Source organism: Bubalus bubalis, chromosome 21 (assembly GCF_019923935.1).
Source record: "Bubalus bubalis isolate 160015118507 breed Murrah chromosome 21, NDDB_SH_1, whole genome shotgun sequence".
NCBI lineage: Eukaryota > Metazoa > Chordata > Mammalia > Artiodactyla > Bovidae > Bubalus > Bubalus bubalis.
The window spans coordinates 57284731-57309236 of NC_059177.1; the positions used below are offsets into that span (position 1 = coordinate 57284731).

Genomic DNA, 24506 nt, shown 5'->3' on the forward strand with positions numbered 1-24506 from the left:
ACTCTAGCGACCTCTCCACGCCACTCACTCACTGGGGCAGGGTCGGCATTCTTGCTACTTCTTGAATGTGCCACGTTTGCTCAGACCCCAGGGTCTTTGCACTTACAATTTCTTCCCCTTGGTACGCTCTTCTTTCAGATGGTCATATGGCTCGTGCCCTCAGTTCACTGAGACCTCTGTTCAGTGTTACCTCAGACAAATCTTATCTGACGCCCAGATCTAATACAGCAGCCTGTTCCCCTGAATGCCCTTAATCTGCCTTCATTTTCTTGAGAGCTCTTATCACGGACATAATATATTTTTAATTCCTTATTTGCTTGTTTGAGTATAAGCTCATAGTGTCACAGACTCTGGTTGTTTAATTTACCTCTACATCCTCAGTTTCTAGCACAGAGTCTGGTACACAGCAGGTGCTTAATAAATCCTGGTTGAATTAGATGAACAAACCCTCCATCTCCTGGCCCAAATGTCTTTTTTTACAGGTTGATTGCTTTCTGGGGTTACACGCGTATCTCTACGGGTGCAGTTCCATTTCTCCCCAGCAGAGCATCAGCTCCTGGGCCAGGGGTCTCTGTCCACTTTGGGGGCAGTTGCTCAGGGAGGGGATGACATTCCCAGGGGACAGTTTGTAGAAAAGGAAGCAAAGAGGATCTGGGGAATGAGACCCAAGAAACACTGACATTCCTGGAGTCACGAGGAGGAGAGTGAGAAGAGTCAGAGAGGTCAGAAGGAGGAGGGAGAGCGTGTGTCACAGAAGCCCAGGAGGAAAGGGCTTCGAGAAGCAGGAAGCGGTCAGTGACAAAGCCGCAGAGAGGGCCAGCAGGTCCGAGGGGAAAACATCCGCTGACTCAGGAGGGCTCTGGTGATAAGAACAGATTTAGGCAAACGAGACCCACAGAAGCCAAGGAGGAAATGCAGACCAGGGGAAAACGAGAGTCGCTGTGTGTTTGGCTGGGAAAGGCTGCAGCGAGATGCAGCAGCTGGGCACTCAAGCAAGTTTCCACGTGGCCGCGGGGGTCCGGAGCTCAGCGGGAGGAAGGGGGTGGGCTGGGTGCCTGGCACCTTCCCAGCGGCGGGGGGCAGGACTGAGAGACCCTGCCCTCCCCGTCCAGCCACAGTGGGAGGCCGGGTGTCCCCCACCACTCCGCAGGTGCTGCCCCTCTGCTCTCCCCACCTGGCCTCTGCGCCCTGCCCTCCCGTCCAGCCACAGTGGGAGGCCGGGTGTCCCCCGCCGCTCCGCAGGTGCTGCCCCTCTGCTCTCCCCACCCGGCCTCTGCGCCCTGCCCTCCCGTCCAGCCACAGTGGGAGGCCGGGTGTCCCCCGCCGCTCCGCAGGTGCTGCCCCTCTGCTCTCCCCACCCGGCCTCTGCGCCCTGCCCTCCCGTCCAGCCACAGTGGGAGGCCGGGTGTCCCCCGCCGCTCCGCGGGTGCCGCCCCTCCACTCTCCCCACCCGGCCTCTGCGCCCTGCCCTCCCGTCCAGCCACAGTGGGAGGCCGGGTGTCCCCCGCCGCTCCGCAGGTGCTGCCCCTCTGCTCTCCCCACCCGGCCTCTGCGCCCGGCCCTCCCGTCCAGCCACAGTGGGAGGCTGGGTGTCCCCCGCCGCTCCGCGGGTGCTGCCCCTCTGCTCTCCCCACCCGGCCTCTGCGCCCTGCCCTCCCGTCCAGCCACAGTGGGAGGCCGGGTGTCCCCCGCCGCTCCGCGGGTGCTGCCCCTCTGCTCTCCCCACCCGGCCTCTGCGCCCGGCCCCCCGGGGGCCCACCTGTGAGGAGCGCTTCGTACTGGAACAGGCGTCGCACCACCCGCAGCAGCCGGTGCTTCATGTTCTGGCCGCCTCCCTGCTGACTCTGCTGATCCCAAGAGACCAGGACAACGAAACTCCATCAGGGACCCCTGCCCGCAGCTCCGGACTCACGGCATCCCATGTGAGCCCAGCCACACACGTCCCAGCCATGCCTTCTACTGGCCGGGCCGAGCCATCTCCAAAACCAGGGTCCCCTCCTCCAGGAAGTCCTCTCAGATTAGCTCTGCCCCACTCTGACAGTTCGTTCCTTCAGGCTCACACACTGCTACCTACACTCAGTAATATGTCTCTCCCAGCCCCCATTAGCGATAGAGAAAAGTCCATCAAGCTAGCGGTTACTGGATCCTCAGCTGGTGGCCATTTGTTGCTCACTCCGATGGCTTTAGGGCCCTGGCTTGCTTTGTGCTCCTCTCCCGGGACAGGAGAGCAGCTGCTAAAACCCTCCCCATGGCCAGTGCTCCTGGAATTGTCAGTGATGGCCCAAGGCGGGATGTTCTGGGTTTTCCCTTCTGCTGGGTCGCCCTCTCCTCCCCAACCCCCCTAGGTCTGACCTCCCAATTGGCATGAAGCCCTTCCATGCCCATCCCCACCCCTGCATCCTGAGAGCGGGTTCCTGGGATGACCAAGGGACCCACCTCAAATTCTCGGACGGCCGCTGCCAGCCGCGGGGCGTGGAGGCAGTTCTCACCGAGCAGACTCAGGTACCTGTCGAACTGCAGGATGTGAGTGGCGTGGTGCTCAAACTCCTGCTCCCGGGCCAAGAAGACGTCAGCCACCTTCTGTTGGCCTTCCCTGCAGTCAAGGAGAGGGGGACAGGACCCCAAGAACTCAGGCTCGTGGCCCCCGTGACGGTGAGGACCGGCATGGCATCCTGGGTGGTGGACCCTCCCGCAGCAGGCGAGGGACCAGGCACCTCCGTGTCTTGGCGCCCCGGCCCGTCAGATGGAGACACCGCTTTACATGGTGCGGGGTGGGGGGGTTGCCCGCCCCTCCCCAGCATTCCCCTTGGCAACGGGGTGGGGGTGGGGGCCCGGGCAGCTCACCAGTGTGCCAGCCTCTCCTCCAGCTCCTCCAGGATCCCCTGGTGAAGGTCGTGGATGGCCGGGAGCTCACTTAGGCCGCGTCTCAGCTCCTCCCGGGCCACCAGGTCCTTGCCCTCGTAGTCCATCTCATCCAAGGCCCTCACGACTGCTCCGTGGAAATCCTGAAACCCAGAGAGGCCTGTTACTAATGTGTACGCCCACAGGACTGATTGAACCCAGGCCCCCTGGCAACCGCCCCGCGGCTCTGGAGTCCTGACTCCATGCTGACTCCAGGGACCTCCTGCCAGGGTCTCAGACCCTGTGAACTGGGGGTGATCACAGGTAACAGATGCCCAAGGAGCCCCCACAAGCTCCTGGCGTGGAGCAGGTCTAAAGCTTGCTCATTCCTCCCCTTCCTTGTGGGGACTCCCCTGCCTTGGGTGTACCCTGTTCTTTTACGCGACAGGTAAGAAGTGGGGTAATTCCTTCTCTGAAGAAATATTATACAGCTCTTGCTTTACAACCACCCATCTTTAAAGAAGTTTATGGGCTGCTCTTTCACAACAAAGTCTAAAGAAACCATAGGCGCCTGCTCCCAGGTGTAAAAGCAGTGAAGACGGCGAGTGTGTAGAAACACCCACAGGAGGGCTAAGAGATCAAGAGAAAGCTGCCTCCCCATCACAACACAGCTGTGTGAAAAGTGAGCAAAGGAAAAAGCTGAAAGGAAGAGGGATGAAATGTAAACAGTGTCGGGGGTATGGAATTAGGAACCGATTACTTTCCCTCTTCTTGTCTCTGTTTTCTAAAATTTCTGTGAAACGATTAGGTACTTTAAAAATTAAATTTAATAAACATTAACATTATAAAGAATGTAAGACTTCTTTCTCACAACAAAAATATATGATCTTCAAATACACAGGCCCTTACATGAGGCTCAGCGCTTAAGAGTTATAAATACACGGAATATCCTGAAGCCACCTTGAGTACTGAAGCAGCGAACATCGGGTGAGCCTCAGCACCAAAAGTCACGGTCCAGCCATGCAGATGTTGCTGCTCAGTCACTAAGCCACGTCAGACTCTTTGCGACCCTATGGACCGTGGCCCAGGAATCCTCTGTCCATGGGATTCTCCAGGCAAGAACACTGGAGTGGGCGCTCGTGCCATCCTCCAGGGGATCTTCCGAACCCAGGGATCATCTCTTACATTACCTGCACTGGCAGGCGGATTCCTTACCACTAGCGCCACCCTGGAGTTTGCTCATATTCATGCCCACTGAGTCAGTGATGCTATCTAATCATCTCACCCTCTGTCGCACCCCCTTCTCCTCCTGTCCTCAATCCTTCCCAGCATCAGGGTCTTTCCTGATGAGTCAGCCCTTCGCATCAGGTGGCCAAAGTACTGGTCCAGCCCCAATCCAGAAGGTCAAGCCGCCTGGCAGATTCAGGAAGGACAACCACCCTGCCTTGTTCAACTGCCTCCCTGGCGGGGACCTCATCAGTGGGCAGGACGGTTAACCCCATCGCTGAACAGCTGTCACTGTGGGAGAAGTCTTTCGTTACAGAGGTATCTGAAAAGGGCAAGTGCCCAAGAGGCAGGGAGGTGGGACGGGGCCGAGGGAGGGAGCGGAGGAGAGGGAAAGAAGGGGAAACGAGAAGGCAGAGGAAGAGGCATGGATGGACGGAGCGAGACAGATCACAGGAGCGGGGCAGAGACCCAGGGAGACTCTCTGGCCGCCCCAGAACATTGGCAAGGAGGCCACTGTGCTCCAGGCGGGACAGCAGGTATGAGGTTGCAGAGGTCTCCACTTCAACACTGCACCCTGTCCCGCAATGAACTCCTGGACGCCACCACCTTCTCTGCCGGGAACCTTCTCTTCCCTCCACGGGGAGGGCGGTCACCCTGCTTGCTGTCCTGAGGAGCTCACCACCCCATCACTCAGGTCAGAAACTCTGAGTCCTCTGGGCAAAGAGAGCATGTGTGTCCTTAAGCGGAGGCCACACGCTCGAGCCATAATTAGAAACCGAATTCCATTGTACCTGAGCAGCCAAAGCCTTTCCTGAAAGCCAGTCCCGGGGGGTGGAGGAAGTATGAGTGACAGGGAGAGGCCAGCTGGGTGGGGTCGGCAGCCAGAGGGCGGTGGTTCTGAATTCTTAGTTCTGCCCAGAGCCGGCTCTGGGACACCGGGGTCGTTCTGAACCTGGAGGCGAGGTCTCTCTGCTGACCTGGCGCGGGAGGACCCACCCACCCCTTCCTTCCGGGTCTCTGTGTCTTTTAGGAGCCAGTCTCTCCAGCCCCACAGGGACTCCTAAGCCCTGTTCAGTCGCTCAGTCGTGTCTCTTTGCGACCCCGTGGACTGCAGCACACCAGGCCTCCCTGTCCTTCACCATCCCCTAGAGTTTGCTCAAACTCATGTCCACTGAGTCAGTGATGCCATCCAACCATCTCATCTTCTGTTGCCTGCTTCTCCTCCTGCCCTCAGTCTTTCCCAGCATCAATGTCTTTTCCAGTGAGTCAGTTCTTCGCATCAGGGGGCCAAAGGATTGGAGCTTCAGCATCAGTCCTTCCAAGTAGCATTCAGGGCTGATTTCCTTTAGGATGGACTGGTTTGATGTCCTGGTTGTCCAAGGGACTTCTCAGCCCTGGAATCCAGGAGAGAGAAACATGCTGACCCGGCCGACCGCCCCTCCTGCCTGGCAGCTGGTTGACAGCGGACTTTAACACACTCCCTCATTGGCTCTGGCCAGGTTCCAGCTCAGCTACCCCAGAAGTGATCACAGGCAAACTGCCAAGCTATCCGAGCCTCAGTTTCCTCACCTGTAAAATGGGGAAGACAGTGCCACCAAGTATACACAGCGTGAGGCTCCTGAGAGGCTCATCCTGATGTTTAAAACTGCCTTGGAGACTGTCAAGCGCTATTCCCACAGCAGCAATGCTTCTGCTTTACTTTATTTTTTACAGTAAGTTCATTTATCTTTGGCCGCACTGGGTCTCCGTGGCCGCTTGAGGGCTTTCTCTAGTTGCGGGGAGTGGGGCTACTCTCCAGATGTGGCGCTCCAGCTTCTCCCTGCAGCAGCTTCTCTTGTTGCAGAGCACAGGCTGTTACTCTGCAGCAAACGGGATTTTCCCAGACCAGGGATCGAACCTGTGTCCCACTGCACTTGATTCTTATCCACTGCACCACCAGGGAAGCCCTGGCTCTGCTTGAGATAAGACATCCTCAGAACAGGGCCACGTCTGTACGTTCCCTCCCATCTTCTGACGTCCAGCAGAGTGTGCTATCAACAGAGGAGTTTTATAATGCCTGCGGACAGATGGATGGCAGGGCCCTCATTTAACAGAAAAGGAGAGTGAGTCATGGGGGAGCCAAGACCTGAATCGGGTCACCCTGACACGCAGACCGAGTACACAGAAGTGGGGATAGGGAGGCGGAAGGACAAGCAAAGACAAGGCTGACGGCTGCGTTTGCATCACACTCCAGGGAGCTGAAATATTAATGGCTTTGCAAGCTGGCTTCTCATCTGTAATTAATTCTCACTCAATTGGCTCAGTCCCAACGGGCAGGACGGCCACCATCAACATGAGTCATTCCATAATCTGGGGCACAATGGGAATTGTTCAAACATCAGTTCGCAAACTCACTGGAAGCGCAGAGAACCCGCCACCCTGTCCATGGCTCCCTGGACGGTTTCTGCTGTCGCCGCACCTGGGGGCCCAGCAACCACCACAGATGGAGGCAAGGTGTACTGGGTCCATGGTCCTCATCTCTTTATCACTCAACAAGCATCCTGAGCACCTGCTCTGCTCCGAGCCGTCAGGGAAGAAGGGTGGGAGCAGGAGAGATGCTGTCCTGCCCCCAAAGAGCATGCAGTCTCGGGGAAAGGCAGAGAGCAACGTGATGATGTCAACACAGGGTGTAAGCGTCCACTGGAAAAGCACTGGGGCGTGCAGGCCCCAGGAAGGAGACCTGGCTTAGCTCCAGGGGGGCCGCGCCCTGGAGACAAGAGGGGGAGTGGTACGCGCTGGGAACGGCAGGTGCAAAGGCCCTGAGGTGTGGGAGGAGCTGAGGTGGCTGTGGTCTGAGTGTGCGGGTGTGGCTAAGTGGGTGCATGTGTGTGTCCGCTCAGGATGGGAAGCTGAGGATGCTGAGGGGTCAGACGGGACCATCCCACAGGCGCCCTGCAGGCTTCTTAAGGGACTTGGGTTTCATCCTGGGGTGATGGGGAATCCTGAAGGGTGCTAAACAGGGGAGTAAAATGACCAGATCTCTCTCTTTACAAGTTCACTTTGCTGGGAGAACAAACTGGAGGTGGCCAGTCCGTTGTTCTGTGTTCGGTTCTAACTGTTGCCTCTTGACCTGCATACAGGTTTCTCAGGGGGCAGGTAAGGCCCAGTATTCCCCTCTCTTTAAGAATTTTTCACAGTTTGTTGTGATCCACACAGTCAAAGGCTTTGATGTAGTCGGTGAAGCAGAAGTAGATATTTTTCTGGTATTCCCTTGTTTTCTCCATGATCCAATGAATGCTGATGATTTGATCTCTGGTTCCTCTGCCTTTTCTAAATCCAGCCTGTACATCTCAAACTTCTCAGTTCAAATGCTGCTGAAGGCTAGTTTGAAGGATTTTGAGCATAATCTTATTAGCACGTGAAATGAGCACAATTGCATGATAGTTTGAACATTCTTTGGCATGGCCCTTCTTTGGGATCAGAATGAAAACACCTTTTCCAGTCCTCTGGCCACTGCTGAGTTTTCCAAATTTGGTTACATATTGAGTGCAGCACTTTAACAGCATCATCTTTTAGGATTTGAAATAGCTCAGCTGGAATTCCATCACCCCCACTAGCATTGTTCGTAGTGATGCTTCCTAAGGCCCACTTGACTTCTCATTCCTGGATGTCTGGCTCTAGGTGACTGATCACACCGTCATGGTTATCTGGGTCATTAAGACCTTTCGTACAGTTCTGTGTATTCTTGCCACCTCTTCTTGATCTCTTCTGCTTCTGTTAGGTCCTTACTGCTTCTATCCTTTATTGTGCCCATCTTTACATGAAATGTTCCCTTGATCTCCAATTTGCTTGAAGAGATCTCTAGTTCCACTATATATTACAACTGTCTTTTAAAGTAGATAAATTAATATTTTTAGTTGGAGTTTCAATATCAAGCTCTCAAAAATTAAACAGAAAAGTATACCACTTAATACTGTTAACAGATCAGCACACTCCAATTTGATGGATTCACATCAACCCCTACTGAGATCCCAGCTGCCTTTTATTTTTTTTTTTACAGCAATTGACAAGCTGATCCTAAAGTTCATATGAAGACGTAACAGATCCACAACAGTCCAAACAATCAAAAGGAACAAAGCTGGAGGAATCATGCTTCCTGATTTCAAAACTTACCATGAGGCTACAAGAACCGAGATTGTGTGGTAATGACATAAGGATATTTAGGTTAATGGAATGGATCTGAGAATCCAGAAATAAATCCTCACACATTTATAGTTAATTAATTTTTGACAAGGGTGCCAAGAAAATTCAATGGGAAAATAATCTTTTCAACAAATGGTGCTGAGATATTTGAATATCCATATGCAAAAGAATGAATGTGGACTCCTTCTTTAGCTCATACACAAAAGTTAAGTCACAATGAAAGACTAAAAGTAAGAGCTAATACTATAAAACTTTTAAAAAATGAGAGTAAATCTTCGCGATCTGGGGTTAGGTAAAGCTTTCTTTGCAGAAGACCCAGGTTTGATCCCTAGGTTGGGAAGATCCCCTGGAGAAGGGAAAGGCTACCCACTCTAGCATTCTGGCCTGGGGAATTCCACGGACTGTACAGTCACACTACACAGATGGCACAACTGAGCGACTTTCACTGTCAAAGCTTTGTTAGATACAACACCAGAAGCCCAAGCAATCGAAGAAAAAATAAATTAGGGTTTATCAAAATTTAAAACTTCTGTGCTTCAAAGAGTACTATCAAGAATACAGAATGGGGAAGATATATTTGTAAATCATGTATCTGATTAGGGGCTTGTATACATAATTATAGTAAAAAAAAAAAACACCCATTAAAAAATAGGCAAAGGATTTGAAATGACAGCTCTCCAAAAAATATATACAAATGGCCAAAAAACACGTGGAAGGATGCCTAACATCATTAGTCATCAGGGAAATGCAAAATCAAAGTCACAACTGATACCGCTTCACACCCACCAGGATGGTTATCATTAAAAAGACCTAACAACAAGCACTGCAAGGAACCGGAGAAACTGGTTCGATCACACGACACCGGTGGGAGGGCGCTAGTGGCAAAGGATCCACCCGCCAATGCAGGAGATGCAGAGATGTGGGTTCAATCCCGTATCTGAAAATGGACTTGCGTCCAGAATATTTAAATAACTCCCACAAATCCATGAGAAAAGGACAGACAAGCCAACGAAAGAACAGGCCAAGGACGTTTTTCAAAAGAGGATTTCCAAAGGGCTAGTAAACAGAGGAAAGATAATTTCATTCATCATCAACTGAAACAACGTAAGAAACCACAATGGCCCTGACTAAAGCACTGCCTGTGTGGGAATGCTGGCCAGCGCGCGTGGGAAGTGCTAGACCCACATGCTGGGAGTCGGGGTGTATGTCGCTTCAACCACGTTATAAATCTACTTGGCAGCTTCTAATGAAGTTAAATCTACGCTCACCCTACGGCCCGACAATTCCACCGTCTTCCCAGGGGGCACAGTGGTAAAGAATCCACTTGCCAACGCAGGGGATGCAAGACACCCGGGTTCAGTCCCGGGGTGGGGAAGAGCCCCTGGAGAAGGAAGTGGCAACCCACTCCAGTGTTCCTGCCTGGAGAATCCCATGGACAGAGGAGCCTGGCGGGCTACAGTCCATGGGGTCGCAGAGAGTGGGACACGACTGAGAGACTAGCCCCTGGGTCTTAGTTGCCGCACGTGGGATCTTCATTGCATCGTGTGTGCGTTCTCTAGTTGTGGCAGGTGGACTCCAGAGATCTGGGGTCATGGCCTGAAGAGAGCCACCCTGACCTCAGAATGTCTCTGAAGTCTATTTCAGCTTAAAAATGAATGCATATTTTACACTGTTCTCCAAAATGTGCTGTGCTTAGCCGCTCAGTCGTGTCCGACTCTTTGTGATCCCGAGGACTGTAGCCCGCCAGGCTCCTCTTTCCATGGGATTCTCCAGGCAAGAATACTGGAGTGGGTCACCATTCCCTTCTCCAGGGAATCTTCCTGACCCAGGGACCGAACCCAGGACTCCCAAATTCCAGATAGATTCTTTACCATCTGAGCCACCAGGGAAGCACCCAAATATATCCATGTCCAATTAATTTAAAATTATGTATCTAGAGCAAAGCAGAGGCTCTTAATAAATGTGCCATGTTTCTCTGGGGACGTCAACTACTCCACAGGCCATCTACTGTCTACCTGGAGCGGATCCACGTGTGTCCCAGCCTGGGAGGTAATGACTATACAGAATTTTGCACTGTCAGGCTACCTGCCCTTCTCTGCATGTTTCTATTATCGCCCCTCCAATCAAGCAGGGAGCAGACTGTCTCACTCATGTTTCTTTCACTCTCGCATTGACCTGGCTTTGTTCACAAACTGTGCTGAATGGGTGTTTGCTACTTTCCCACTAGGTTCTCAGTTCCAGGGGCAGCCTTTCAACTCCCAATGATCAGGCTGCGCTCCGGACCAAAGAATTGCAAATCTCTGAGGGTGGGACCTGAGCATCCGTGTTTTTTAAAGCTCCTGGGTACCCAGGTACGGGTAGCCTGTGCTCAGGGAACTTATAGGATCACCCATCTGTGGGTCTCAAATGTCAGTGTCAACACCAGTACTGCCTGCAGGGTCCTGAGGACACAGATGTCCAGGCCCCACCCCCCAAGTCTCGGACCTAGCAGATCTGGGGTGGGATCTAAGCATACTTCTCTCCCTCAAGCTCCCGGGAGATGCGGATGCTGCTGGTTCAGGGACCGCACCTTGGGACCTGCTGATGGAGACGAGTCTTTCTCACACTGTCCTGTGCAGAGACCCAGGGGGAAGGGAGGCAGAGGCAGAGGCGACTGTGGCCTCCCTCTGCCTCTGAACAAAAGTGTCTCCGTTTCATCCACTCTTCGTTTTGGCGTCCTGAGTGGCGTTCCCTGTGAGAACAAGCTTCCGTGGCTAAAGACATCTGAGTCCCACCAGCCGTCTCAGGGTGTGGCCCCGAGACAGAAGAGACTTTCCAAGGTCACACAGCAATTTTTTTCCCTGTGTTGCATGAAAATATAAAAGGAAGAGCCAATGCCTACAGTGGGAACCTCCTCTCCTAAGATGCCCCGACAGCTCCTGCCTTCACACCTCCCAGTATGGGGAGCCCGTCACCCGCTCACCCCATCAGTTCAGGGGGAAAGAAAGCACGTCTTCTCACACTTGACTAAAATCTGTTTCTCTCTGCTTCTCTCAAAGATCCATGCCCCTCTGCCCTGGAAGAGCCCAGCAAAGACTTAGAAACCTAACCCCCACCGTATCCCTCCAAGCTGATTAAAAACTATTTCTGAATGGGCAGGGGCTTCAAAGATAAGTAAGAGACAGTTACTCTCCCTGTCCCTGAGAAACACAGAATTTTCTTGGTTCTGCACCCACTTTCCCAGGATGAAGCCGTTTGGGGGCTTAGTCTGGGTTATACTTGGGGTCCCCCAGTGCCACTCCCTGCCACCAAACCCACCAGACCAACCTCCCCTACAACTCCTTTCCTGCACCTGCCTTGCTCGAGCCCTGAGGGCTTGGAGATTCCTATATTTCCCGTTTGAAACACGAAGCATCGTGGCATTCAGGCTCTGCCTGAAGACCAGCCCTCCAGACACTTCCTGTACAGCCCACACTCCCAAGCCCTCCCCTCTGTGAACTTGTTTCTGCTGCTTCTACCTGCCGAAAAGCCTGTTTCTACTTCCTATCCATCCACATCCATCTCAACATCTCCTCTTCCAGGAAGCCTCCCTGGACTTCATTCCTCCCACTCACATGACTTCGTCCCTCCTCAGGCTCCTTGCCACCTCACTGGAATGTCCCACATCTATCTGCATATGGATGTGAGAGTTGGGGGCTTCCCAGGTGGTGCTAGTGGGTAAAGAACCCACCTGCCAATGCAGGAGACGTAAGAGATGAGGGTTCGATTCCTAGGTTGGGAAGATCCCCTATTGGAGAAGGAAATGGCAACCCACTCCGGTATTCTTGCCTGGAGAATTCCATGGACAGAGGAGCCTGGTGGGCTGCGGTCCACAGGGGTGCAAAGAGTCGGACACGAAGTGACTTAGTGCACACGCACGGGAGAGTTGGACCATAAGGAAAGCTGAGCACCGAAGAACGGATGCTCCAACTGTGGTGTTGGGGAAGACTCTTGAGAGTCCCTTGGACTGCAAGGAGGTCCAACCAGGCCAAACTAAAGGAGATCAACCCTGAATACTCATTGGAAGGACTGATGCTGAAGCTGAAGCTCCAATACTTTGGCCACCTGATGCAAAGAGCTGACTCATTGGAAAAGCCCTTGATGCTGGGAAAGACTGAAAATAGGAGGAGAAGGGGGCAACAAAGGATGAGATGATTGGATGGCATCACCGACTCGATGGACATGAGTTTGAGCAAGCTCTGGGACAAAGTGAAGGACAGGGAAGCCTGGGGTGCTGCAGTCTATGGGGTTGCAAAGAGGTGAACACGACTGAGAGACTGAACAACAGCCAGTCTCTCAGGGCTCTGCAGTCAACCAGGCCTGGCTCCGCTTCTCACTCTGGGTAAGTCACCTTCTCTGGGACTCAGTTTTGGACCCACCCAACCACCTGAGAAATAGTTACTGAGCACAAACTGTGCAACTGAACGAGCTAACGTTAGTAAACTGCCAAGCACATGCCGGAGGGGCTCAGCAAAGGCCCCTGTGGCTGGGTGGAGAAAGTGGGGGCTAGCGGGCTCAAACTGACGGCCCACCAGCTTAAGTAAATAAAGTCTTAAATTCGCTGCTAAGTCCCTCTAGATCCTATGTTTGTCCTAGTCATTCATGTCAGCACCGAGGCCGCCGCCAAAGGAAACTCCTACGTACTGATAAGACAGAGGGCTTCTGAGTGACCCCCCGCTTTCTCTGGGCAGTGTGTGGAGTCGGGCTGGGTCCATGGTGCTCCTGATGCCCCCAACACCCTTCCCCGTGGTCACCGCCATTGGTGGGGGGAGTCGCTGTCAGAGGGAGGGCTCAGGGAGGACCCGGGAGCCTCTCCCTGCCCTTCTGCACTGTGTCTGCCCAATCCCCCTCCCCACGTCCTTTCGCTCCTTCCTAAGACCCTGCCAGTCCTCAAGTCCCCTGCTGCGGGCACCTCTTTTTGCCCAGGGTCCCTGAGAGCCCTCTCCTGGAGCGTCAGCTAACTGCTCTCCACTTAATGCTTTGCATGCACATCCTTCCCCAAGCCCCCACCCTCCGCCCCCACAACTTAACCCACCATCTGTCCCCAAGCTTAGCCTGGTCTGCTCCAGCGCTTGCTGCCTTAAGGAGCCAACAAGTCAGCCGGCCCTCCCCTTCCCGCACTCGACAGCCCATGGTCACCGGGCTCACAGTCCTCAAATCGGCCCGCTGCGCTGCAGGCCACCGGCACTCTTGAAGGGGTCACCCAACAGCCTCCCACGGACCTTCAGTGGATCGAACCCAAACCCCCAGCCTGCCTCGCAGGGCTCGCCCAGACCCCCAGGTGCAAAGCCCACAGACATGACTGCGTCTACAGCGTCTGAAGGACAGCAGGGAGGAAGCGGTCAGAGGAGGCGGTGCAGACAGGGGTGAGGATCAGGTCAAGGAGGGCCTCCCTGGGGAGGGGCCTCTCCTGGGGTCTCAGACAGTGACAGCTTCCAGAGTCACCTCTCCCAGTTGTGTGCTGGCTTCTGCATGGGCCTACAATGCCTTAGCCCAAAGGAGAGATCGAGGGTGGGAATGCTCTGCGTCTGCCAGGAGAGGGATGTTTTGCAGATGAGAAAACCGAGAACTGAAGGTGTCTAGGGACCATGTCGCTTCAAAATCTCCAGTGACTCACTATATGCGAGGAAAAGCAGAAGCCACTGAGCCTGGCGTTTTTAGGGACATCTCAGGCTGGTTCTAACCTTGGTTTTGGGCCAGTCATTTGACCCCTCATTCCCTCTCCACCCTGCCTTTCCCAACGCACCCATGCCAAGGGTGTGTTGACGGTGCCCATTCTCCACACGTCACCATGTACCTTCAGGCCTGGGAGTGCTCCTGGCTGACCACCTGCCCTCCTCCACCACCCAGGCCTGGTGACTTCCTCAAACTCCGTGTCCGTGGCAGCTCTTCTGCCAGCCTTCCTGGGTACACGCAAGGGGAATAAGCCTGTCCATCCCCCACGCGCCTGAGGACACCTGCACAAATCACACTCACCACAGAGCAGCACCGTGGCTCACGTGTGCAGTTCTCCTCCCCACTTCCACCCTCTCCCCCAACAGAGAAGGAGACACCTACTCAAGGGCAGGTTCTGGGCCTTCTCCATCCTGGGGATCCAAGGCCTATCTCAGTGCCTACAGTGTAGGAAACATCCTGGGATGTTCTGTCCAGAAGGAACGGTTAAGTCAGATGGATAGACAGTGGGTGGGTGGGTGGGTGGGTGGATGGATGGATGGATGCACGCATGGGGAGTTTGATGAATGACTGGATGGATAGATGCGTGTATGGCTGGCTGGCTGGATGAATGGATGGATGAAAGGATGGATGAATGGATGGATGGATGGGTGTATCACTGGCTGGCTGGCTGGCTGGATGGATGGATGGGTAGGTGGTTGGGGAATTTGATGAAGGGATACATAGGTGGATGGCTGAATGGACAGATGGATGCATATATGGAGAGTTTGATGAATGACTAGATGGATAGATGGGTGGGCGGACCACTGAATAGATGGATGGATGGATGAAATGGACAGATGGATGGATGGATGGATAGATGGATGGATGGGTGGATGGGAAGTCTGATGTATGACTGGGTGGATAGATGGGTGGGTGGACCACTGAATGGATGGATGGATGGATGAATGGACAGATGGATGGATGGGTGGATGGGAGTCTCATGGACGACTGGGTGGATGCATACATCATTAGCTGCACGCACAGATGAAAAGAAAAACGAGTGGATAAAATCCTGGCTAGATGAGTGGATGAGAAATTGAACAAACAGACAGATGGGCAGGTGGATAAATAGATTTAGGACTTGGTTCATGGAAGGACAGAACAAGTCTTTAAACCAGAAGTCAGGAAAATTTCCTATAAAGGCCAGATGATAAATATTTCAGACTTTATGAGCCACATATGGTCTCAGTCACATAATTCTTCTTTGCCTCTTTTTTCCACAAGTGTTTAAAATATGTGAAATCCATTTTTAGTTCATAGGCTGTAAGAAAACAAGATCCTGACCATCAGAATTCAATTCTGGATGACCAGAAATTTTACTAATCCCAGAGGTAGCTCCATCTACCACATGAGAAACACAAAGTTAAATTCGAAACACAGAAGGTCAGAGGCCATCCCCATCCGCCTCTCAACAAGAACACAGTGGAGTTGAGGCGTGTTCTGGAATGAATGGGCCCACTGGTCCCTCTCCAAGACGGGGCAGCCTTGGGACTTCAACAGCAGTGGATCTCCATGGAGAAATTCTTAAGAGTACCCACCAACCTTAGCAATCAGACAAAGACCCTGGGGGAGGGCAGTGGTGGAGAACATCCCCAAGTCTGTCTCCTTTGGACCGGTGTCCCTGGCTAGGACTTGAGAGTCACGCTGGGGTGTTTGTGCCCCTTCTCTCCCCATAAGCACTGACGTCACAGTGCAGATCCAGACCACAATTTCCCACACTAGCTTCTGAGTATTTTTTATGGGCTCTTTTTTCCCCTCCTCAGGATATTGTCAGGGATTACCAGCGGCTTCAGCATCTTTCCAACTGGCAGGAAGCAGTGCAAGCCCAGATGGAAGTTTCCCAGTTAGAACCCTCTTAACGAAGTCATAAAACAGAAAGGCCCAGCCCCTCGGACACACAGCCAGCTCAGAAGCAAGCGAGAGAGCATCAGCCATGGGAGAGTCATGCTTCCCGTCGCTGTTGCTAAATGCATCTTTGAGGTTCATTCCTGGGGCCGGTTTGCTTCACACCCGAGGGCATGGGGTTTAACCTTGCACAAAAAGTCCTGAGTCAGAAGGGCAAAAACCGGGGGCTGGGAGCACAGACCACGCTCTCCCCCTCCCAGGGCCCTGGGCGGCAGCAATGGGACCCCAGGGCGATGCCACCGGCAGGGGCCTCAGCAATGGGACCCCAGGGCGATGCCACCGGCAGGGGCCTCAGCAATGGGACCCCAGGGCGATGCCACCGGCAGGGGCCTCAGCGGGTTCAGCCAGAGACCTGGCTGGTGCCGGTGTCTGCTGCCTCGAGGGAGGCCCCCGCGCTGAGGAGCTCCCGACACGCTACGGGAGCGCACCAGGAATCAGGAGACCTGGGGCTTCGTCCTGGCTCGGTCACCGCGTGACCCTGGCCAAGTCACTCCCCCTGGGCCTCCATGTCACCACCCACGAACGTTCAGGATGGATGTTCCCAGCTCTGATGTTCTTGGAAAGACACAAGGGATGATACAAAGCAGCGCGGGACCAGAAGGTAACCTCCAAGGAGCCCGCAGACGGTGAGAGAGCTCGGCCAAGCCGGGAGCTGTCCCAAGAGCCTTTATGTGAGACGCGCCCTCACATCCCGTGGCTCTGCTGTGCCCTCTTCCCTGCCCCCTCCTATGACTCAGTCCCAACGCCACCTCCTCCAGGAAGCCTGCCGAGACTCCCTGAGGTTGTCAGTTACTCCCCCGTGCTCCGGATGATTACCCGTCTCACTCATCTGTCTCCTTCGCTGGCCAGACTGCCCTTGGGGAAGGGCCCTGTCTGATCCCACTTTCCACCCCCAGCTCCCATCACACAGTGTGTGTCCAAAAAGCATTCACTGAGCTGAAGGGAACTGATGGCTCAGGGAGACTGCGGGCAGTGTGGCGGGCTGTGAAGGGGGGGTCGAGCCGCAGGTCCACACAGTCCCCAGTCTGGCCTCCTTTCCTCTGAAAAGTCCAGAGGACAGCCCCTGCCCCTCCCACGTGCTCAGGCGTTGCTGCCCCAATGCCAGAGCGACTGAGACAACCTCTCGCTACCCCAGCTTTGCTTGGGGCATCGTGCAAACACATCACCTTCTCCCCAGAGACCTAAACATACAATGCGTGCACACACATGTACGTGTACACGCACACACATACACATGCATGCTCCGACCACACATCTGAACTCAACACACACAGCTATGACCCAGAACTACACCTGTCTTCCTTCTGTCTTCCTCAACTTGAGGGTCAAGGAGACAGCAAACACCCTTCTGGAAACCTTAGCACGTTCCGCATACGCCACTCCCTACCCAGGCACAGTGCAGCTCCATGGGAAGCCCATGCCATCCGCCCCCCCGAAGCACAGGGATCAGGGGCCCGGCTTCCCTGAGAAGCCCCGGTGAACAGGGTCTCTGCTAGTGGAAGGCACCTCTGTCTCCTCAACTGCTTTTCTGCCCCTTGTATCGTAGTCGTGTCAGAGGGCAATTCGCTCTGGACAATTGAAGTGACTAACTCACCAGATACAAGTGCTGGAGCATCTCCACGTATCTGCAGGGGGAGAGAGGGTGGAGTGGGCATTAATTCTCGTTCTGCACAAGCCGGGCAGGGGCTGACACTCTGTTACCAAGCTCAAGGCCACGGGCCGCGGCTCAGGGACTCACGCTTTCTCTGAAGACAGCAGCTCCTGCGCGATGACGTGGGCTCTGGACTGTCCTTCCACCTGCGGGAGGAAACAGAGCCGTCAGGAGGGGCTGTACCCAGGGGGACGGCAGGACGGGAAGCCCAGCTCCACAGGCGCCAGTCAGGCTAACAGAAGGACCGTCACGCTATCGGAGGAGGACCCACACGCTTCTCAGCCACCCCACCCCCCAGTACTCGCTACCAGGGCGGTGTTCAGCCTCGCCACACCTTGGCTGCCCCATCTGTAACGGGGATGGGACATCAGCAGCATCTAATGCCCAGCCCGGGGCCTGCTGCCCCCTGCAGGCTTAGTAAGCTGCCCAAGGGGACTCTGCCCACAGCCGGGCAGGTTCTGAACAACCTGTGGTTCTCTGTGCCAAGCGAGCCCTCTCTTCCTGATTCTGTACTTGCTGTCCCCTCAGTGGCCTCTCCCCGCTCTGCCTGCCCACCTCCCAGTTATCATACTTGGAGACTTGGCCATCCTGTCTATCGCTTCCTCCAAGGAGCCCTCCGGATTCCCTCCCCAACTGGTTGGATTAGGTGTCCTTTCTGGGCGGCCTCTCTAGGGACACTGATTACCTCTCCCTGGAGGCAGGGCCTGTGAGGTGTGTCTCTGCGGCCAGTGCCCAGCACGGGGCTGCCCTTCCTCTGTTACCAAAAGAATGATCGAGTGAATGAATGAATGACTGTTTACGCCACTTGGGAAGCACTGACTCTCCTGGCTGACCGTGAAGGTGAGCCATTTAACCCATCTGAACCAGAGCCTCCGCACCTCTGAGACAGGGGAATAACTGAGATTCTGTCTACAAACAAGAAGGATGGGCAAGGGCGGGGGCGGAGGCAGAGGCCCGGGCCTTCTGCCATGGGCACCCCCTGCGGCCCCAGACCTGCCCAGTATCAGACCCTGTGGAGGACCTGGACGAGCAGAGACCCTGCGGGGCAGTGACAGGATGGACATAGCGCCTGTACAGGCGAGGCTGGGCGGCGGGGTCGTGGTGGAGCAGAGGGCGCCAGGACCCACGACTCCTGGCCTCCCACCGCCTCCCGACGCGGCCCCGCGGAAGTCACTTTCCAAGATCAGACCTCAGCTTCCCGTGTGTGAGCAGAGTGACCTCTGAAGGCCCTTCTCTGCTCAACCCAACCTCCATGCTATTACACTTGAGAAGTGACGATCTACTCCCACGACCAGAAACGCACCGCCTGTCAAAGGAGCAGCTGCTAGGACGCCAGAACCAGGCATTGGGTTGCCATTTCCTCCTCCTGGGGATCGGGCTGCCATTTCTGGGCTCAAATCCCACCTTCTGCCTTGGGCTTGTTAAGTCATTTAACCTTTCCATACCTTGACTTTCCTATCTGTAAAATGGGCACAGTCCTATAATGGTATCTCACACACATGCATATTGTGAAGTTTAAACAAGTGTGTGTGTACATATATCTACACACACATGGAGCTTCCCTGGTGGCTCAGAGAGTAAAGAATCTGCCAGCAATGAGGGAGACCCGAGTTCGATCCCTGGGTCGGGACGATCCCTAGGAGGAAGAAATGGCAACCCAATCCAGTATTCTTGCCTGGGAAATCCCCACGGACACAGGAGCCTGGCAGGGTGCAGTCCACAGGGTTGCAAAGAACTGGACATGACTGAGACTAACACACACACGTACACAGAGAAAGACCTCTCCTTGCGTCTGTGTCTGTGTCACACACCCGGAGCAGGGCCTGGCACACGGTAAACGCTACAGAAGTATCAGCTGTCCTTCTGCCTGTGGCATCTGTACCCTGAGGTGGTGCTGGGCCCGGAACCCAGCGCCCAGGGATGGAGCAGGAACAAATCATCTGCAGGGACAGGCAGGGAAAGGCCTCCACCGCTAGGTCAAGGCCGAGCCGCTCCTCCAACAGCAGCGGCCGAGGCAGAGAACGCACACGGGCCCTGGGACTGAGCACACCCAGGTGCCAACGCCGGCTCCGGCACCGTGCACTTGTGAGACGGCCGGCACACCACGACCTCTAAGCCTCCGCTACTTCACCTGAAACACGCGGAGAGCAACCAGCCAGTCCCACGGGCTGGCTCTGGGACGATGCCCTCTTAACTCAGGGCCTTCGCGTTTGCTGTCCCCTCTGCCTGCAACACTCTGCCCCAGGTCTTTTTTAATTAAAAAAAAAATTATTCTTATTTGGCTGCACTGGGCCTTAGTTGCGGCACATGGAATCTTTGATCTTCACTGTGGGATGTGGGGTTTCAGTTGTGGGATGTAAATCCGCCTGCCAATGCAAGAGACGCAAGAGACGCGGGTTCGATCCCTGAGGGGTTGGGAGATCCCCTGGAGACGGGAATGGCAACCCAACACAATATTGTTGCCTGGGAAATCTCATGGACAGAGGAGCCTGGCGGGCTATGGTCCATGGAGATGCAAAGAGTCAGACACGACTGAAGCGACTGAGCTCAGCACGTGTGAACTCTCAGTTGCGGCATGTGGGATCCAGTTTCCTGACCGGGGATGGAACCTGGGCTCCCAGCATCGGGAGCATGGAGCCTTCGCCACTGGACCACCAGGGAATTCCCGGATCGTCTCAGTCTCACTTTTGGACTTTTTCGGGTCTCTGCTCAAAAGCCACACACATGCTCGGGGGGCCATCCGTGACAGTCTCACCCCGGGTTCTCGGCCTTGACCCCGCTGACATTCTGGGCCCCCCGGCTCTCACTGCCTGTCAACAGTGACCACGGCCTCTGCCCGCTGGATGACGGCTGCAGCCCCTCCGAGCTGTGACAACCGGATGTGTCTCTGGACACTGCTGGATGTCCCCTGGGGCCGAGCCCGCCCCCGGTGAGCACCTCCGCTCTAACCTGCTTCTTGCATCCTTTTCTTTACAGCACTCACACTGCCTAACGCCGCCCTGGGACACAGCAGAAGTTTAAGACGCCCTGGAATGGATGAATGGAACTGAGATACACAGTACGTGCTCAATAAATGAGCCTGCTCCCTGACTGGTCTGTCGCTAACTGCTTCCTGCGTAAGAGTACAGTGTTTTGGAGGTTCCGGTCTCCCCAAGGCCACCCAAATTCAGCAGAACGTGGGCCCGTGGTCAGCCCTCCTCTGGCCCCTCATTGCCCCCTCTGCTGCAGAGCAGAAGGGAAACCTGTGAGGCCTCAGCCAGCCTCCTGCCCCTGAGTGCCCCCTCCTGATGGGCACTACATCGAAGTCTGCCTTCTGCACCCGCAGGGCTGGCATGGGCTCTGTGGCCCTCGCGCCTGGAAACGCATCCTGCCGGGACAGGCCTGGACGGCTAAGGAGACCTCGTGGTCAAGCCTCCGTAACGAGAATCACTTTGTAGAGGATGGACAGGGCTCAGGAGACGCGCTCTGTGAGATGAGGCTGAAAGTCAGGATGACCGCCGATCTTCCAGGGGCCTGTGCGTCCATTCTCACTTGCGTCCAGCTTGACGCTGAGACCTGTGCTCTGGGTTGGGAAGGCCTGGGTTCAAGTCCTGGGCTCTGCCCCTTCCTACACCTACACCCTTGGACAAGTTATTCCTCTTCTCCCAGCTCCATCTGGAAAACACGGCTGATAATAATACCTACTAATGATCTGACTCTGCAACCCCATGGACTGTAGCCTGCCAGGCTCCTCTGTCCATGCGATTCTCCAGGCAAGAATCCTGGAGTGGGTCGCCATTCCCTTCTCCAGGGGATCTTCCCGACCCAGGGATCGAACCTGGGTCTCCTGCATTGCAGGGAGATTTTTTTTTTTTTTTATCATCTGAGCCACCAGGAAAGAATAACAATAACAAACCAGGCAGCATTTACTGAACACTAAAGTTTAGCTCTGGATTTTCACATATATTATCTCACCGAACTGTCCCAACGACCCAGGAGGTAATTGCTATTATGAACCATTTTCAGATGAGGAAACTGAGGCACAACTAAGTCCTACCCTTTGCTCAGAGTCACCGCTAGTCAGTGGCAGACACGCGTTTCAGCCACAGGTAGTCAGCTCCAACCCTGAAGCACTGAGTGGCGTGCCTGGCACTCGGCAAGCGCTCAGTAAACGGTGTTTCGGTTCACTGAAGGAGGCGGAGTTTTCCAATCGGGAAACACCCGTCCTGGACCTGCACCGCGAGGGTGGTGGCAGGAGCCCGGCACTGCAGGGGCGCCCAGGGTCGGTGCCCACCCCCAGCCTCAGGGCAGCGCCCACGCTGGTACCCAGCAAGGAGAACAGGGCTGGACGTGGGGACACTTCCTACCCGCCGCCCGGCAGGACCGAGTGCAAGTCCCACTCAGACGCCTGTTTTCTCATCGGAAGATGGGGGGTCAGCGTCCCCCCACCGCACAGCCCGGATGAGGAGGTGACAGACGGAGGGGTCACGTCCCGCCCAAGCTTCTGGAGCTGTCGCCGCGGCCACTGGCACAGGCTGGGGGCCGTCGGGAGGCGCTTCTGGGCACGGGCCACCCCGCACGTCCCTCCACAGCCCTCCTGCCAGACGGGTCGACTCCGGGTGGGACGCAGGGGCCGTCCTGCTTTCTGACTGTGCCCATGATGGATGCGTGTTCACCAGCCGGACAAGAAGGGGGCCCGGCAAAGCCATGTGCCCGGGACTCTCCTCCGAAACTGCTCCTGGGCGTGGCCCCACTGGGGCCGTTTCATGCAGATATTTGTTTAACCAGGAAATGAACTCCGAGGCTGACGGCAGTGTGCAGGGACAGACTTCTGGGAACAGGGCTCCTCCCAGGAGCGTGGGGGCCAGGGCCTGCGCTATCGCATTCCTCAGGCTGGCGCTGTGGGTGTTACGCCAGGCGGCCACCCCTCTGCCCCGGAGCTCCAAGCCGCTTATCTCCGCCGCTCCCCTGGGCCGCCCAGCCGCGCTTCCGCCCCAGGCCCCAGCAAACCTGCCGGCCCAGTGCTGGCTGTCCTGGGACCAGGGCAGGGCCGGAGGGAGGGGAAGAGGCCTCCCTTAGGGACCCTCCTGGCTAAACAGACGCAGGAAGAGTTGGCAGTCCTGGCCCTCTGCCCGGAGCTGTTTCTCCAGCTCGAGGACAGGAGTTCTCTGTCTCCTTCTAGAAAAGCAGTCCCCTAAGTCTGGTCTGAGAAACTCTGGGGTTCCACCTCCCTTTTCCAACTACGTATCTGCGTGAGTCTGGATCTGCACAGAAGTTGAACAAAGCAACACTTTCAACAGATGGAGAGGAGAATGCAGGTGTCTCCTACGAAGCCAGACATGAACAACATGTTTGCAAAAATGTAAAACCTAGGGACTTCCCTGGTGGCCAGTGGTTAAGAATCCACCTGCCAGTGCTGGGGATGAGGGTGCTAGCCTTGGTCGGGGAACTAGGAGCCTGCGTGCCATGGGGGACTAAGCCCGTGCACCACGACGAAGGACCAGCACTGCCAAAAATTAGAAACAAAAAATTAAAACCTGGTTACTCTTCTCACTGGTGGCTCAGATGGTAAAGCGTCTGTCTACAATGCGGGAGACCTGGGTTCCATCCCTGGGTCGGGAAGGTCCCCTGGAGAAGGAAATGGCAATCCACTCCAGTACTCTTGCCTGGAAAACTCCATGGATGGAGGAGCCTGGTAGGCTACAGTCCATGGATCACAAAGAGTCGGACATGACTGAGCGACCTCACTACTACTCTTCTCACTAAACATTTTGGAAAATAACTGTTTTTCATAATAAGTGCTATTTATGTTAACATAAAATGGTCTGTGCATGCTAAGTCACTTCAGTCATGTCTGACTCTCTCAGACCCTGTGGGTAGCCCACCAGGCTCCTCTGTCCATGGGATTCTCCAGGTAAGAATACTGGAGTGGGTTGCCATTTCCTTCTCCAGAGGATCTTCCTGACCCAGGGATCAAACCCACGTCTCCTGCATTGGCAGGCAAGTTCTTTTACCATGAACGCCACCCTGGAGGCCCTGAAATGGTCTGTTGTTGCTCTCTTTAGAATGAGTGAAAAGATGCATGTTTTAAGTTTTACTCAGTGTTACCTTCTCATGTGGTGACCATGGATAGATACAACTTACAGAAACAAAAACTCTCAGGGGCTTTGGATCATTTTTAAGAGGCCAGATATGGATCTGAGACCGAAAGGTTTTAAGAAGCACTGTTTTAGAGAGTCTCACACTGATCACAGAGGACTGTGGATGGAAATGCTCTGCATTCTCAGCGAAGAGCTCAGGCGCAGAGGTCTCGCGGCCACTGTAATGTAATAGCAATCCCTGTCACTGTTGCTGTGCGAAGCAGGGTAATGAGCCCCAGGCTGCCTGGCCTGGCCCTCAGCAGGGCCCCACGTATGCCCGGGGCTGCCGTTCTCTCCCCAGCATCCTGTCCTGCGGCAGAGGGAGAAACCACCCCCAAGCTCCTGTTTTGTCACCTGTCTCCTTGCTTGCAGGCCTGCTGGGTTGAGCCTTGCTCGGCCTTTAAACAGCTGCCTCTTTCCTTCACCCTCGTCTCTGCCAGCTCCCGGCAAAGCCCCGTGTCTTGACATCCGGGGCCTGGCTCAGTGCCCCCTCCTCCGCACACACCTGCTCCCTGCCCACGGTCACCTGGGCACACCACTCCCCCACGCCGTAACCCTCAGCTTCTTGGCTCCTGGAGACATCTTTCCTTCTCAGATGACTGTCACCGACACCTGTGTCTGCTCCACCCACCCGGGCCTTGTCCCTGCTCAGAACTGCCCTGCTCTAAGTGGGTGGGCTCTCTCTGGTCACCATCTCAGACCTGAACTCCTGAGCGTCCCACAGCTTCAGCGCACTGCTCTCTTAGCTCATGAGAGCTACAGCCAGGGGCCTACTCCAGCCCACCCAAGGCTGAGGGCTGCCATTCTCTGTCACCTGCAGCCCTGAGTGGCCCCACAGCCCCTGAGAG

The 24506-nt window shown here is 55.1% G+C and overlaps 1 protein-coding gene across 4 annotated transcripts in view; it reads right to left on the minus strand.

Annotated features, from left to right (window-relative positions):
- The window catches only part of FGD5 (FYVE, RhoGEF and PH domain containing 5), a 121662-nt gene that overhangs the window by 29010 nt on the left and 68146 nt on the right, over positions 1 to 24506 (minus strand). For 3 of the 4 annotated variants that reach the window (XM_044934348.2, XM_044934346.2, XM_044934349.2), the window contains 5 exons: positions 17627 to 17685; positions 17483 to 17513; positions 2845 to 3005; positions 2437 to 2593; positions 1760 to 1847 (listed from right to left, as the gene is read on the minus strand). In XM_044934348.2, the coding sequence (XP_044790283.2) occupies positions 1760 to 1847; positions 2437 to 2593; positions 2845 to 3005; positions 17483 to 17513; positions 17627 to 17685 (496 nt within the window). The remainder of the gene's footprint in view (positions 1 to 1759; positions 1848 to 2436; positions 2594 to 2844; positions 3006 to 17482; positions 17514 to 17626; positions 17686 to 24506) is intronic. The other variant, XM_044934347.2, reaches the window with a different exon arrangement.